Consider the following 17,576-nt stretch of genomic DNA (forward strand, 5'->3'; position numbering starts at 1 on the left):
AAATCTATATCACACAATGCGTACAAATACCTTTGTTCGGGTTGATCTACATCTGTTGCAAATAGATTAATCCCAAGCTGTTGATGTCAAAATGGTTAGCCTACATTAAAATAAAAATACTATGAATGGTATTTTGTATTATTAAATGCTGACGTTAAAAGCATCATTAAAGTGACGCACTGAGATAATAGGATTATTATAGGTTTGTTATGTTTTTTGTTTGTTTGTTTGTTTGTTTGTTTTTCCGGTAGGTATTAAGTCGAAATTCAGACTACCCCCCAACTAACTAGAGCATTGCATACGGTACTGTCACGACTGGTACATCAAATGCCGTGACATGTACTGTACTGTCTGTGTGAAAGTGCATGCAAAAGATGTTTTGGTGCTTCTACAGCAGGAGTAGTCTGTGTGTCGGCAGTGGAGTTCCTCTCTTTGTTTATTTCTTGCCCAAATGTCCAAACAGCCATTGTTTAAAATGTCCTCAGGTGACCTTAAACAAATGTCCTTTCTTCTTCTTCTACTTATGTTAAGGGTGTCGTCTTTGGAACTTAACTAGCTGATAAAGCATGGTGACTTGGATAAAAGTACTAAATGGTGCTCTATAAGTTTAAAAATAGGACTTTAGATTTATGTAGGCCTATAACTAGGCTAGAGGCAGTACTTAATATTAGTTGTTGGTTGTTTTTTGGTTTCGTAATATAACATATTAAATAACGCCAGGAATTATTATATGCGTTGTTAATGTTTTTGGTATTTACTAATATTATGTTGCACACGTTAATTTTAAATTATAATTTATATTTTGCATTTATGTTTCCGTTATTTATTTGTTTTTAACTTTATATAATTGCATATTGTTGAGTGTGTTTTTCCCTTCTTTAGTTCGTTTTCTGGGGACTCGGAATGAAGTTAATCTATCGTACTTACAAGTGCTAGCGTGTTGCTATTTTTACATTTATGCGTGATTAAAGCGGCAGTATCCGGAATATTTTTTTATTATTTAAGCAAATAGAACAGAAAATCCAATTACGTTTGGTACATATATGACGCCGCACTCCGCATTGGTTCCACTACGCTGGCTTATCCAGGTCAAAAACAAAGGCAGTTTTTCGAAAGTGGGACACTTTTGACGGGCTCCTACCGATCTCGGTTTTCATTGGCTTATCACAAGTGTGGAATTCCCCAACAAGAGATCACGTGAGATTTCGCAATTTTTGAACAAATTTAACTGTCTTGATTGAGGGGTCGTCTCATATCTCCAAAATATATTTATATCCATAGACGCCTTTCCAGGGGTCGGTGGGTGGGGGATTTGCCTTGAAATTTTGAAAGTGGCCAGCTGTTGGCATACACGTTACATGTAAGGGGGTGTTACTAATTACGTAACGCTCTAGGGGTAGAGGAAGAGGCTACTGTGTTCGATTTACGTAACATTTTTCAAGACTATTATGTTATTTTTATTCATTACTTAGACCTAAAAAGGTGTGTGTGTGTGTGTGGGGGGGGGGTTAATGCGCGGTCAGTCTAGGATCGATCCCCATCGGCGGGTATATAAAATACCATGGTATGTGATATCCTGTCTGTGGGATGGTACACATAAACGATCCCTTGCTAAACAAAAATGTAGCGGGTTTCCAAGGCGCGTGTGAAGGGATTTCAGCGGGGTTGGGGTTATAGACTGTGTTGAGCGAAGTTTATTTCAAATTTGTTTAAGCTGGGGCAAGTAAGGGTTTTGACCTCCAATACCCTCCCCCTGCACATGCACCCGATTCCTCTCTAAGATTATATGTCAAAATTACCAAATGTTAGACATCCAACAGCAGATGGAAGGAAGGAGAGGATATGTTTTATTTAACGACGCACTCAACACATTTTATTTACGGTTGTATGTCTCGATCAAAATTGCGCACCCTTTTCTCTTTGGCATTTAACTGCTCCATTCAAATTCCATAGCACCACCACCACCCCCACCCGCCTGCTACCGATTTGATCGGGCTGCTGGTGCTCCCTTGCACCTGCCAGTGCAGGCGGTCCCTCCTCTGCCCCCCCCCCCCCCTTTCCTGTCATGGACGCTTGACATTTGTAGATTCACTTACTATGACAATACATCGCATGAAGTCGAAATTAAATAATTAAATGGAAAAAGAAAACAAACTTGTGGAGAACGGTTAATTTAATACATTCTATTTGCGTTATTTCTGAAGGAGACGACATGTCAAATGTTGATTTATAGTCAACTGTGAAGCACACATCCATTAATTAGCAGTACAGACGGTAAAACAAGAAACAACAACAAATGTTTTAAAGACTATATATGTGGCAACCTATACTCAGCGGCCACCTGTCTTAAGCGGCCACGTTTATCTATATGTGTGGCCGCTTAAGACAGGTTTGACTGTGTATATATATATATATATATATATATATATATATATATATATATATATATATCAAATATACGTTGCACTGCTTTTTTATTTGAACCATTCCGCTGTAAATTTCAGCGGACCGTTTTTCTCGGCTATTATAGCATCTAATTCGAAATATATACATGCTAGTTTCCACAGTTTAACATCTCCTTAGCTACTCAAGTCGCCCATAAAAACCTATCTGTCACGCCCCCCCCCCCCCCCCCCAATTTGTTATTAGCCGTGATAGAAACTATTTCATCAAGGGACGTTACTCTTCGCACGCATACGCAATAGGAATGTGAAAGGAGTTTACTACCTTTATTTGCTACCTAAATTCGTACTCTTTCTGTTTGATATATATTGCTGTCTTGTTTTAGAGATTTAATAAAGGCATAAAACAATCACCCTTTGTTGTCTTCCAAACAGGTTGGTTGATCTAAACGTATATTGTTGCACTTTCTCTTTTAACTAGGATTATAGGTGTAGAAGTTTTCTCTACGGGCACGTGTTAATATCTCGTTTTCAGTAACTCTAAGGAGTGAAGGAGCCAGCACATTCAAGGGATTCCTCGTCCAGATTCGAACTGCTGATCCTACCAAAGACCAGTCGACTCGCTATGGACAGTTCTCGGCAGGGTCCAACTCACGTACTGAATGCTCTGGGGTACTATTCTTTATAACGACCCCCCCCCCCCCCCCCCCCCCCCCCCCCGATTAGAATCCCTATTGTTTGCACTAGATATATAATGGACATAAAATAATGCCAAGTGGGCGGGACGTTGCCCAGTGGTACAGCGTTCCCTGGATGTGCGGTCGGTGTGGGATCGATCAACGTCGGTGGACCCATTGGGCTATCTCTCGTTCCAGCCAGTGCACCACGACTGGTATATGAAAGGTCGTGGTATGTACTACCCTGTCTGTGTGATGGTGCATATAATAGATCCCTTGCTGCTAATCGGAAAGAGTAGCCCATGAAGTGGCGACAGCAGGTTTCCTCTTTCAATATATGTGTTGAGTGTGTCGTTAAATGAAACATGTCTTTCTTTCTTTTTCAAAATAAGGCCAATATAATTTTCAGCGGTAACATTTAGTTTTTTAAATGTGGTTAATACATATTGAGATTCAAGAGAATTCCAGATTGACATATAGTTTATCATTTAGCAGAATTGATCGTTAGTAAACCTAGTCATTTAGCAGAATTGATCGTTAGTAAACCTAGTCATTTAGCAGAATTGATCGTTAGTAAACCTAGTCATTTAGCAAAATCGATTGTTTGTAAACCTAGTCATTTAACAGAATTGATCGTTAGTAAACCTAGTCATTTAGCAGAATTGATCGTTAGTAAACCTAGTCATTTAGCAGAATTGATCGTTAGTAAACCTAGTCATTTAGCAAAATCGATTGTTTGTAAACCTAGTCATTTAGCAGAATTGATCGTTAGTAAACCTAGTCATTTAGCAGAATTGATCGTTAGTAAACCTAGTCATTTAACTAAATCGATTGTTTGTAAACCTAGTCATTTAGCAAACTCGATTGTTTGTAAACCTAGTCATTTAGCAGAATCGATTGTTTGTAAACCTTCAGCAGATCGTTATAAACATAGTCATTGTTTGTAAACCTAGTCATTTAGCAGAATTGATCCTTAGTAAACCTAGTCATTTAGCAGAATTGATCGTTAGTAAACCTAGTCATTTAGCAAAATCGATTGTTTGTAAACCTAGTCATTTAGCAGAATCGATTGTTTGTAAACCTAGTCATTTAGCAGAATCGATTGTTTGTAAACCTAGTCAATTAGCAGAATTGATCGTTTGTAAACCTAGTCATTTAGCAGAATCGATTGTTTGTAAACCTAGTCATTCAGCAGCATTGATAGTTTGTAAACCTAGTCATTTAGTAAAAAATCCTGCAAGTTCTGGTTGGATACGTGAAAGAAACATTTACTTTTGGAGACATTTTTAGTTCTCTTTAGACAGATGAACGAGACCAAATTATATATGACGTTTTCGTGTGACAGTCGAATACACCTAGTTTTGGCTGAGAATATTCTTGTGTAGATGGTTACTAAGTTATTGTTTTATCCAGATAGTCGAATAAACCTGTCATTTGGCTGAGAATATCCTCGTGTAGATGGTTACCATGTTATTGTTTTATTCAGATAGTCGAATACACCTGGTTTTGGCCGAGAGTATCGTCGTATAGATGGTTACCATATTATTGTTTTATTCAGATACTCGAATACACCTGGTTTTGGCTGAGAGTATTCTCGTGTAGATGGTTACCATGTTATTGTTTTATTCAGATAGTCGAATACACCTGGTTTTGGCTGAGAGTATCCTCGTGTAGATGGTTACCATATTATTGTTTTATTCAGATACTCGAATACACCTGGTTTTGGCTGAGAGTATCCTCGTGTAGATGGTTACCATGTTATTGTTTTATTCAGATAGTCGAATACACCTGGTTTTGGCTGAGAGTATCGTCGTAGCAAAAGTTTTGTAACTCTACGAAGTAGAAGGCTTATTTGCATAAACTGAATACAGGTCAGTTGTACCATATATCGAGTGTATCCTTTAACAATCTTTTTCATAATATATGACACATACAGTACATAGCACGCACGTATGCTGTGTGCCCCCTCCCCCCCCCCCCCCCACACACACACTCGAGAACGAAAATGTCCTACTCCATATAAATAACGGTAAAAATATGGCTTGTGCATTCCCCACTGTGGAGGCTGTGACCCTTCGTTGGAGATTGTGCCCCACCCCACCCCACCCCACTATGTATGCTGTGACCCCTTACTGGAGATTGTGCTCCCTACTATGGATATTATAACCCCTCACTAGAGATTGTGCCCCCTCCCCTGACTATGGATGATGTGACCCCTCACTGGAAATTGTGTCCCCCCCCAAAACAAAAATCTTAATTAGTTTTATTTCATCTTTTATTTTCAGAACGACGTATGTTGAAAATCTTCAAACCTACTGGACAGGAGTGAAGTCCGTTATTATTAAACCAGCAACACGATCGGTATGTTGATTTAACTGTATGTATATCATTTAAAAATTACATTAAAACATTTTCTATACAAAGGTTTATAGTAAAGTTCATAGTGGTCTGTGTTTTATCCGTTTAGCTTGAACAGATTGCTTAACAGTAATATATATATGTAACTGTTAACCACTGATCGAAAAAATATAACACGTATCAATTGAGTAAATTTAGAATTATTTACAACGTTCACTTCAGTCAAATGTTTGGAATATAAAGATTTTATAGAATTCCTAATGCATTACGTGTGTTTTGTTATGTTGTGTTTCAGAATTCAGCCAAGACGCATGCTGGAGACAATGGTAATGGAACAGATGACGTCAAGCCAATCATTTCATTGATAGTTACAGCGCTCGCTATTTTTATCACACTCTGTACCTATATTCATTAATAAATTGTTTTAAGAAAACAAAATCAGTATCGTTTGTCAACAACCGTTGAAGAGCGAAGGGCGAAGTTGTATTCACGATATTAATTTTATTGGTGTGTGTGTGTGTGTGTGTGTGTGTGTGTGTGTGTGTGTAAATGAGTGAGTGTATATGTATGACTGTGTGTGTATATGTTTGGACTGTGTGAGAGAGAGAGAGAGAGAGAGAGAGAGAGAGAGAGAGAGAGAGAGAGAGAGAGAGAGAGAGAGAGAGAGAGAGAGAGAGAGAGGTTCAGAGAGAGAACGAGAGAGAGAGAGAGGTTCAGAGAGAGAGAGAGCGAGAGAGTGAGAGCGAGGGAGAGAGAGAGCGAGGGAGAGAGAGCGAGAGAGAGGTTCAGAGAGAGAGAGAAAGAGAGAGAGAGAGAAAGAGAGAGAGAGAGGTTCAGAGAGAGATAGAGAGAGAGAAAGCGAGAGAGAGAGAGAAAGCGAGAGAGAGAGGTTCAGAGAGAGAGAGGTTCAGAGAGAGATAGAGAGAGAGAAAACGAGAGAGAGAGAGAGAGAGAGAGAGAGAGAGAGAGAGAGAGAGAGAGAGAGAGAGAGAGAGGTGTTTGTTTTGTGTTTTTGGTGGGCTTTGTTACAGCTTATTATACATCATGTGATGAGTTAGTTAACCCGTGTGAGGCAGGGCAACATGTGATGATTGGTTTTACTCTCATACAGAGGGTCCCTGGTTCGAATCCTCTCAGTGTAATTTGATTTATCTGTTACATATATAGTCGGGTTACCCAAAAGCCTTGAATATTTTTAGAGCAAAGTCATTTCGCCTTGACCTCAGTAAAGTGTCACCTACTACCTGTCGGCAAATAATCCCGTTTAACAAAACAATGTTCTGCTCCGGTGAATCCGACGGTCAAACCGGTCTGTTAACGGATGCATGTCTCAAGATTCCCCATACAGCTGACTTATCGGAGAAATTACATTTTCAGCGAACTGAAGGTAAGATATCGAACTGGTTTAAAGTTACACAGCTTTTCAAAATAGGGTGATGTGAACTTTGGAATTAATATATGACGGTACCGGGATTTTCCGTATTTAAGCTCCGGGCTGAAATACGGAAAATGCGGTAACTGTGGTCTTCGTCTGGCATTCAAGAGGCACTTGCAACCACCTACTATGATCCACTACTACCGGCGGTCAAGACGGTAACTTTTTATCCGAAATTAGGCCCAAGGCTTAAAGGGACATTCCTGAGTTTGTTACATTGTACAAAATACGTGGTTTTTTTGTGGTTGAAGGGATTTGTAAGAATGTAAGTATCGAATATCAAGCGGACATAGTCAAAATGTAGAATAGTAACGATTACGCCCCCTCCCACAACTGTAACTTTGCCTTCTATTAATGAGAATATATCCAAAATCTGAATTCTGAATACTTTGTTTTAAATCTTCCATTTTATGTCCTCCATTTAAAAAAAAAGTAAATAAGACGTATTTTTACGGTATCCCAGGGGAGGTAACTATAAATTTGTATCCGTATTTAAGCCCATGGGCTTAAATTCGGAAAGGTTTCCCGTTTTTAAGCCCATGGGCTTAATTTTGCGTGGGCTTAAATACGGGAAATTCTGGTAGCTTTTTACCTTGGGGCCATGGGGCAGGGGTCATAACATTGACAGTGTTTGGTACGAGTTGTCGCTACCTTGTTAAGATGAACTTTTTACATTCGTACATGTGATGAACAGCACAATGAGCTCAGCATTATTCATAATACAGTTCCATGCCCGTCCGTCTGTTCCTTCTTCACGCACACCGTGGGAAGTGTGTGTGTGTGTGTGTGTGGGGGGGGGGGGGGGGTAATACGCATAAATGGCGTTAGCTTGTTACTTGTACAGTAAGCGAACCAATTAGAAGAATGTTTTTTTGTTGTTGGGTTTTTTTTTGGTGATTTGTAAGGAACTAAATTTAATTCTTTTTGGTGCTAATTCCTGTTGGCTCATGGATCGGTTTCCTCCATCTCAGTTTGTAATGTCATAGAACCAGTGGCTCTCAAGACGTGCACCGACTATTTCGTCCAAGGAACGTACAGGGCTCAGAGGTAAAGTGCTCGCTTGATGCGCGGTCGGTTTAGGATCGATCCCGGTCGGTGGCTCCATTGGGCTATTTAATTCCAGCCAATGCACCACGACTTTCAAATCAAAGGCCGTGGTATGTGCTATCCTGTCTGTAGGATGGTGCATATTAAAAATCCCTTGCTACAAATGGAAAAAAGGTAGCGAGTTTCCTCTATAGGCGTAAGACCTGATGTGAAAATTACCAAATGTTTGACATCCAATAGCCGATGATTAATACAATGTGCTCTAATAGTGTTAAACAAAACAAACTTTAACTTTAACAATGAAAACATTCTATTTTCAGTTTATTTATATGTTTCGTGTATTTACCTTTGTTTTTAAAAGAAATCACTGCTTGTTACATTAAGGTTTGTTTCAACATCACTACTAATATTCTGCTGAGTGAGCTCCGTCATATAGTGAATAAGCTGCTGGACAATCAAGCTGACGACAGTGGTTCAAATCCCGTCAAAGCTGACTCACACTTTCGTTCATCTTTCTCGTCGATCACCCTCAGCCTATCTTTCTCATTATCTTAATAAATACATGTATATAAAAAGAAAACTTTTCAGTTTCTCCCATGTTTTCAATCTGTTTTGACACTTTCTGTCAGTTTCCTCCAACATTGTCTTTCGAGCTGTCCACACAACCACGGGTGCAGTCTTTGTAACCACCTGGCATGCTCGTCCTCTGCCGCTAATAAAGCTGTTCTGACCCGCGACACTAACTAACGACCGCCGGTAGTAGTGGATCATAGTAGGTGGTTGCAAGTGCCTCTTGAATGCCAGACGAAGACCACAGCTAAAAGCTGATGGGGAATGACAGGTGTGTGGCACGGACAATCACAAGGGACGAGCACCTGTCGCGCTTGGAGAGACAAGGACTGGGATGTGGAGATGTACAGCGAAAGAAGTTGAAAGATAGTTGCCAGATCGGGAAGAAATGAGACGGAATTGAAAGGAGAGAAAGGAAAGGGCAATGTGATAAATGTGATAATAATTAAAACAAATATTCTGCTACTGGATATCAAACATTTGACATATAGTCTTAGATGAAACCCGCTATAAGTTTTCATTAGCAGCAAGGGATCTTTTATATGCAATTTTCTACACAGACACAACAACTCTCACTAGACTGGTAAAGCTGTTATTTCACCGACATTTTCAGACTAAATTAAGTAAGGTTATTTATGCTGTTATAACGAACAGAAAGAAAGAAAGAAATGTTTTATTTAACGACGCACTCAACACATTTTATTTACGGTTATATGGCGTCAGACATATGGTTAAGGACCACACAGATTTTGAGAGGAAACCCGATGTCGCCACTACATGGGCTACTCTTTTCGATTAGCAGCAAGGGATTTTTTTATTTGCGCTTCCCACAGGCAGAATAGCACAAACCATGACCTTTGTTGAACCAGTTATGGATCACTGGTCGGTGCAAGTGGTTTATACCTACCCATTGAGCCTTGCGGAGCACTCACTCAGGGTTTGGAGTCGGTATCTGGATTAAAACCCCCATGCCTCGACTGGGATCCGAACCCAGTACCTACCAGCTTGTAGACCGGTGGCCTAACCACGACGCCACCGAGGCCGGTATATAACGAACAGAGACCATTTAGTGTTGTGTGGTGTTTTGTGGTGTTTAGTTTTAGGTTGTTTTATTTGGTGTGGGTGTTTTGTTTGTTTGTTTGTTAAATATATTATGGTAATATCTTCAGACTAAGACGTTGTTTTACAGAATGCTCGTCCCGTCACCTGCTGTTGGCGTGTTTCTGCTATTCGTCGCGGTGTGCGAGGTGACGGCGAGAAAGGATGGAGCGCCGTCGTCTGCGTGTGACAGTATGACCCCGTCACACGGCAGCTCTGGGAGAACCGACCAACCGCCGTTCAGTCTGTCTGTATCGACCTCGACCTACACCCCAGGGTCAATTCTCTCAGGTACGTGCACGGCGTTCTCACATTACTTACAGTTAACACCGTTTTTTTAAAGTCGCATATCCTAGTTTTGGACCGTGAAAATGGACACTACGTTTGGTTAATCTACAAATCTGTAACACACATGAATAAGGTTATAACAGAGAGAAACTAAAGTATGTGGTGTTTTAACCGGGAAATATCATCCAACAGACTCGGGCTTATCTCGATAACCATTACTTCTCAAACGAACGTGCGTTTTTAGAATTATGAAAAAGCATTTTGGCTTATTACAAAAAACCTGGATGAACAGAATCACTTCACATGTACAAAAATTAATATTCTAAATGCAAAAATGTAATTACTTCTAATTTAAAAGATCAAAAACGGCTTTAATAGTTAAAAAAATTTACTTCGTAGTGTTTGAAATCTTGGGTGGGTCACTTTAAACGATACTTTTTAACAGCTGGGGTTCTGTGCAAGAAACATGTTTCTAAGGAGAAAATGACAGTAGTAGTAGTAGTTCAGTTATTTTTTTATATTTGGTTTAAACATATTTATTGCCGTAAAATAAACGATTTTGGGTTGGCTTACATATATTAAAAACAAATTGTGTGGAATTTTGCTGCAAATAATTTTTTTACGGTTAGTTTTGAAATATATCTTGAAGTGGTTCTAAAAGTACATGTATCTCCTTTAAAATGTACAGTACACATATTTCAGTTAGAGTTAACATCTGTTCTTCATCGAAGCCACCGAGTAACGAAGTCTATACTACAAAACGATCCAATCGTCATTACGTTGTACACAGCGTGTAATGGTAAACAACCTGCAATAGCCGAGGATATTCGACACTGGCTAAACGAGAAGCTGGTTAAACTCGCATATTTCGGTTATGTGATGAACAATTACATTCTAAAATTAAAAGTACCATAATATCAGTAATGAAAGTAAAAATCAGTTTATGTTTTTGAACCACCAATGTAGCACAGAAACTGTAGTTCAAGTGTTTTAGGATTAGGTAAGCCTAACTCATCGGTTACGAAAACTATATTCACGTAACCGAACAATCGGTTACCTAAGTAAAACTCACGTGTACTGACTTTCGGTTACCTAAAATTTTGAAATATTGTCCCCTGAAGTGCTGTGTTTTGTGTTAGAGAGACTTGCTGAATGCATTAAAGAAATCACCTGTTGCTGTCTTTCAAACAGGTTATAGGACTTGAATGTATTTCCTTCCATTTTCGCGTTTAAATGTGTTTGCTATCGACGTGTATATAAGTTTCCATTACAAACATGACGTGTTAATACCTCGTTGTTTTCAGTAACTCTTAGACGAGAAGGAGCCGGCACGTTCAAGGGATTCCTCGTCCAGATTCGAACTGCTGATCCTACTAAAGACCAGTCGACTCGCTATGGACAGTTCTCGGCAGGGTCCAACTCGCGTACTCAGTGCTCGGGGGTATGTGGTTCTCTGAATTCTACATAATAAATAGTCGGTCTATAAAGTTTGCATTTTGTCGAAAACTAAAAGTAACTGCTACCATATTTACTTATTATTGTTGATCTTCTATCATCACAATTCTGTAGTGATTTGTGAATGCATGCTACGGTTGTGTCAAAACAACATTTGGAGTCTGTTTTATGCTTTGTCGTTCGGTTACGCCAGTCAAGTTACTTGTACAAATCTTGTCCATTGTTTGTAGGGAGCCATCACGCACGTAATAAATGATGATAAAACGGAAGTGACCTTCACCTGGACAGCTCCAGCTACCGACCAAGGTGACCTTCAATTCAGGTGAGAATAAGCATCGAGGTTTTTTTTAATTAAAAGACAGACACAGAAGACAGTTAGTATGCATGTATATCAGAATAAACAACCACTTCTTATTAAAGGGACATTCCTGAGTTTGCTGCAATTTGTAAGATGTTATCGACTAACAGATACTTTTTAACGATTGTAATTACATATCAAATATATTTTTCTGCATTAAAATATTAGTGGCTCTGTATTAAACGTGTTTCTGATCATTCTAATATTTGTACTAGGTTAAATTTCATTTTATTTTCTAAAATAATTGTTTTCGTACGTATGAAATTATTTGAAGACAAAATCCAGTTTGGGCTTCTTACAAATATTAAGACGACAGAAACACATTGAATATACAGATACAGATATTCTAAACAAGAAAATATATTTAATATGTAAGTTTAATCGTAGAAATATTTTATTTTTCGGAAACATCTTACAATGCATCAAACTCAGGAATGTCCCTTTAAACATGTGAAAAAGACCTTTCTTATTAGACACGCGAAGGAGACTGTTAGTTTAGACCGGAAGAACGTCCAGTTCTTTCAAAACGTTTCATGGTAGACATTTTCCCGACATCATGTATATCATACCATATTTTAATCACGTACATGCTTTTTGTACTTTTTTGGTGAACATCTTGTACATACTTTTCATTGCTGGATAAAACCATCCTCCCCTATCGATAACATTCGGTATCGTTGTTCTGTTAGTGTTTTATGAGACCGTTCTTTATATTGAACGTGTTCTATGGCACACTAGATTTAACGTCGTACTTCCTTGAGGAGTGTATTCTATAATACATACTAGGGAATGGTTTTCAGGATACGGACTTCCTGCGATTCTTTATTAGTGACCACGGAGAAACGTGACCTCTGCTGTTAAGGATACATATGGCTAACTAATACATGAAACATGGTGTAAGTGTGTGCATTCCACTGTTGCGAGGGGCGGGAGGTAGCCTTGTGGTAAAACGTTCGCTCGATGCGCGATCGATTTAGGATCGATCCCCGTCGGTGGGCCCATTGAGCAATTTATCGTTTTAGACAGTGCACCACGACTGGTATATCACAATGTAGCGGGATTCCCCTCTAAGACTATATGTCAAAATTAACAAATATTTGACATCAAATAGACGATGATCAATAAATCAATGTGCTCTAGTGGTGTCGTTAAACAAACCAAACTTTTTGTTTCACTGCTGCGTGTCACTGACCCCCCCCCCCCCCCTTTCTGAAAACAATGTCACTGCGGTTTTGAGGGTACGGATTGGATTGGTAGTCTCCCCCATAACAAGAATTTCGAGGAGAGGAAACAGATTTTTACCCATTTTACCGTCTGGAAAAAATGCCTACAATGAAGTCTGCTGAAGTGTCTTTGTGTAGCCTGTAGAACACACCGGGTTCCAGTAGTGAAGCTTATATTGTTTATTTTCAGAACGACGTATGTTCAACAGTTTAGCAGTTACTGGATAGGCGTGAAGTCTGCCATCATTAAACCATATACCCCATCGACATCTTCAACACAAACAGCATCAACATTATCAACATCATCACCAGCTTCAACGGAACTCATAACATCGACAGCGGTATGTTGGTTTGCGTTATTAACTGTATGTGTGTTATTTCGTATTGGCATATGTCTTGGTCAAGTGGCATTACATAACAATTTTCATATTCATGAGACCATGTATATGGATTATTTAGCGACGTTTGATATTTCCAGTTTTGATAACCATACTGAAACAAGGACCTGTACAAAAGAAAACACATCGACGAAAGGAGTCCGCCCTGTGTGCTAGGGGAGGGAATCTAGACTATGTCTAGCCAAGTTTTTATGGGGGTCGGGATATGCTTCTTCGGATAATACATTTTCAAAAGAAACTTTTCTTGAAGAAGGAAATTCGACCCCAATCCTTCCCCTTTGCACACGAGCCTGGGGGTTTGTCTGTTGTTTCTCACCCAGCACATACGTTGTGATTTAATGGGATGTTTTCTTGTTTTGTGTTTCAGGATACAGATTCGTCTGGCAACACGGATAAAACCTCAGCTACCACGTCAACCAAGTCGTCTGTTATTGGAGACGGTGATAATGGAACCTGTGACGTCAAACCAATCATCTCTTTGATAGTTTTAGCGTTCGCCATCTTTCTCAGACTTTGAACATCCGGATATCTCACTCAAAGTCTATGTACGGTCGCCATTCGTATTTTTATGCATTAATAAATGGTTTTAGGAAGAACATGTCTTATTTGTCAAATACTGCTGAGTAGCAAACCAAAGTGTTGTAGCTGTGTGTTGTTAGCTGTGTGTTATTAGTTGTGTGTTGTGGCTGTGTGTTGTTAGCTGTGTGTTGTAACTGTGTGCTGTTAGCTGGGGTGGAGTTATTTGAAAACATGTATCTAATGAGTTTAGTATTCCATTTCTTACATATCCTCAAAAATATGTTTAAAATAAATGTATTTTCCAACTAAAACTTGCCTATGACGCTTGCTACGTCACAGAGCAATCAATTCTAGTACTGTTAGTTTAGTGTTAGGCTAGACATAACTCAGTAGTGGTAGTAGAGCGCTCCACGGATGTCCGATAGGCGTAGCCATGGTTTTTATATATACAAGTTGAATCCCGTTGGCTCGAACCCCGTCGGTGGTCAAAAAAGTGTTCGATCCATCGGGTAGTTCGACCTAACCATTCGGTCAACACCGTGTAAGTGTCACTTGGGACTTCGTTTTTGGTTCGAGCGTTGTGGTGTATTCGACCCTTCCGAGTTCCACCCAACGATATTCTACTTCTATATATAGATCAGAAGAGCTATGCAGTGATACAGTTTAAGATTGTTCTAAAAGTAACCATTTTGTTGTTATAGTCTCTCTCTCTCTCTCTCTCTCTCTCTCTCTCTCTCTCTCTCTCTCTCTCTCTCTCTCTCTCTCTCTCTCTCTCTCTCTCTCTCTCTCTCTCTCTCTATATATATATATATATATATATATATATCGCTTGAATTTATTAAAAAAAAATTTAAAATGACTTTTCAGAAGTTTGGGGCATAGCCCTCCCCCAAGCCGCCGACTATGACGGTCCCGCTTTTAAAACGTCATTACAAAAAGAGATGTGATATGGTCGTCGAATCGATGGCCGTCGATGGATTCGATTTTTTACCCGTTCCAACCAGTGGTCCATGGCCACGATTAATACATGTTCTGTTATGTGTCAATAGATATATATAGAAATAAGTACATGCTTCGTTTTCGTTAGGAGTAGCCTGTGTACGTCAGACGTTTCCTTTCGTTGTTTCTCGACGGAATGTCGAAATTACCATACATTATAGACCTCACCTTTTTAAACAGTCTGTCTTAACAAAACAGCGTTCCGCTCCAATGGATCCTGTCGAACCGGTTTGCTAATAGATCCGTGTCCACAAATACTGGACGACGCACGAACAGCCCATTCAGCTTCAATATCAAAGAAAAAACGCACATCAGTTTAACGATTTTCACCAATCTCAAGGTAAGCTATTGAGCGAGTATAAATATATACACCATTTCAAACAGAGGGTGGGGGTTAACTTCTCGATTAGTACGGAGGTAGATAGCCTTTAACCGGGGAGTAGAGGGGTGGGGTTAACTTCTCGATTAGTACGGAGGTAGATAACCTTTAACCGGGGAGTAGAGGGGTGGGGTTAACTTCTCAATTAGTACGGAGGTAGATAACCTTTAACCGGGGAGTAGAGGGGTGGGGTTAACTTCTCGATTAGTACGGAGGTAGATAACCTTTAACCGGGGAGTAGAGGGGTGGGGTTAACTTCTCGATTAGTACGGAGGTAGATAGCCTTTAACCGGGGAGTAGAGGGGTGGGGTTAACTTCTCGATTAGTACGGAGGTAGATAGCCTTTAACCGGGGAGTAGAGGGGTGGGGTTAACTTCTCGATTAGTACGGAGGTAGATAGCCTTTAACCGGGGAGTAGAGGGGTGGGGTAGAGATCATGGTCATACTGATGGATCACAACTGACACGTGTTATTGATTTCGATATCTCTTGACGTTTATTTCTCGCACATCGTTAGCTTGATGTCCCTCATGTAAATACGTCAACACCGGCATCGGCGGTGTAGCGGCTAAACTATTGGACTTAAGGCTGGTAGGTACAAGGTTCGCATCACGGTATCGGCTCCCACCTAATGCGAGTTGTAATAGACCAAAGAGTAGGTGTAAGACTTCTCTCTTATTAGCTCGAGTGGCTTCTGGCCCCGCCCTGGTTTTTTTGTTTCTTTCTTGGGTTGTTTTTTGTTGTTGTTTGTTTTTGTTTTATTTTATTTATTTATTATTATTATTATTATTATTATTATTTTTTTTTGGGGGGGGGGGGGTTTGGGTTTAAAAATAATAATAACATAACGTATAAACGGGCTACTTTCAGTAATCACTAACCACTAACCCACTGTCCTGGACAGACAGTCCAGATAGCTGAAGTGTGTGCCCAGGACAGCATGCTTGAAACTTAACTGAAATATCGGCACGAAAATGTGCAGAACTACTTTATGTCTAGGAGGGGCAAAATAGGTATAAGATACCGCACAGTAATGGTACCATTAGGCAATTAGTATAAATCGTATGACGTCATACTCAAAGTAGTTTGTACTAATGATTATATATATATATATATAGGACAATAAACGAGTTACCAATTATTATCAAATTTATGTCCCGAGTGAAATAATTTTCAGTTGTCACGAGCTTTAGCGAGTGACAAATTAAAATTATTTCACGAGGGACATAAATTTGATAATAACTGGTACCGAGTTTGTTATTCTATTTATTACCTCAGCTATTTTTCTCTAAAAGCCTTTAATTTCGACGCACATGCACGAAGGCCAACCTGTATAGGAACGATGTAAACCACTTTACGCACTGTTCTGAGAATTACTATAACGTTGTAATTTAATCACGTTCATAGATAATTTTTAAAAACACAAGTTCTCTTTATTCTGCTTCCAAATTTATAATGAATTGCATTAAAATGATATTTTGTTATTAATTTAACACCAAAAACAGAGACCCGTAAAGGCAAACTCTTTAAACTACATGACGACATTTTGTGTGTTTGTCAAATCGTGATGACGTCATATTTAGTACCGACAAAGTCATTGGTTTGTAAGCGTCAAATTGTCCAATAGTATTATCTCGCCTTCATGTAAAATTCTTTAATCTCATTGGTTGTTTGCCGTTGGACAAATCCCTTATACCCCTGTGGGCGGAGCCAAATTCTCTTATACCCCGTCTGTAATTTCCAACAGTTTCCAGCCACCCTAGTTAATGCTAAAGCAATAATTAGATTATAAATAACATTGATAATCAGTAAAGTATACATATCTGTTTCAGACAATTTCGTATTACAAACATTTGAAGATAAAAACTCGTTTATCGATGGAACTGTTTTTTGTCACTGGCAAGTGGTTTCGTTCGCGTCCGCGTGGTACAGCTCCGTTAATAAATTGTTAACAATTATTGTCTGGCGTTATTTTGATTATTTGGCTATATGATTTAACATGTCGGCAAGATAAATTCGTTGTAGAAGCATCTCTCGGGGTATATGGCTTTTTATGTACCCTCTGTGTGCTCTTTTACCCCCTCGCCTTCGGCTCGGGGTAAAAGAACACACAGAGGGTACATAAAAAGCCATATAGCCTACCCAGGGCCGTACCCTCCGGGGGGGGGGGGGGGCAGGGGGGGGCAGCTGCCCCCCCTGAGAATCTTGTCCTTTTTTTTTTTTTATATATCTCCAGTAATAGCATAGAAATGTTTAATCTTTATAGTATGTTAAAAATTATTTATAAAATTTAGTGCCCCCCCCATGGATTTTGGTCAGGGTACGGCCCTGCTACCCCTCGTGATGCTTCTACAACTTATATTGTTCGTTA

The 17,576-nt window shown here is 39.4% G+C and overlaps 1 protein-coding gene and 1 long non-coding RNA gene across 3 annotated transcripts; both read left to right on the top strand.

The window, feature by feature from the left end:
- The first annotated feature begins 2,935 nt into the window (after positions 1-2,935).
- LOC121375187 lies at positions 2,936-5,823 on the top strand. Of its 2 annotated transcripts, none has more exons than XR_005958283.1 (3): positions 2,936-3,074; positions 5,365-5,440; positions 5,733-5,823. It is a non-coding gene; the product is annotated as an uncharacterized LOC121375187 (long non-coding RNA). The 2 variants fall into 2 exon arrangements; XR_005958282.1 differs by lacking the exon at positions 2,936-3,074 and adding an exon at positions 4,867-4,950.
- Positions 5,824-6,911: 1,088 nt separating this feature from the next.
- On the top strand, positions 6,912-13,902 carry LOC121375944 (defense protein l(2)34Fc-like). Its single transcript, XM_041503672.1, has 6 exons — positions 6,912-7,030; positions 9,679-9,878; positions 11,180-11,316; positions 11,561-11,652; positions 13,102-13,252; positions 13,677-13,902. Exons 1-6 carry the CDS (start codon positions 7,002-7,004, stop codon positions 13,824-13,826), a joined length of 759 nt encoding a protein of 252 aa, XP_041359606.1. The 5' UTR covers positions 6,912-7,001; the 3' UTR covers positions 13,827-13,902.
- The last annotated feature ends 3,674 nt before the right edge of the window (positions 13,903-17,576 follow it).

This window comes from Gigantopelta aegis, chromosome 6, assembly GCF_016097555.1.
Source record: "Gigantopelta aegis isolate Gae_Host chromosome 6, Gae_host_genome, whole genome shotgun sequence".
NCBI classification, from domain to species: domain Eukaryota; kingdom Metazoa; phylum Mollusca; class Gastropoda; order Neomphalida; family Peltospiridae; genus Gigantopelta; species Gigantopelta aegis.

Coding starts and splice junctions, on each gene's coding strand:
- LOC121375944 (XM_041503672.1), top strand. CDS start 7,002: ATGATCCACTACTACCGGCGGTCAAGACG. Junction 7,031..9,678: donor TACTACCGGCGGTCAAGACG/GTAACTTTTTAT, acceptor GTTGTTTTACAG/AATGCTCGTCCCGTCACCTG. Junction 11,317..11,560: donor CGCGTACTCAGTGCTCGGGG/GTATGTGGTTCT, acceptor CATTGTTTGTAG/GGAGCCATCACGCACGTAAT.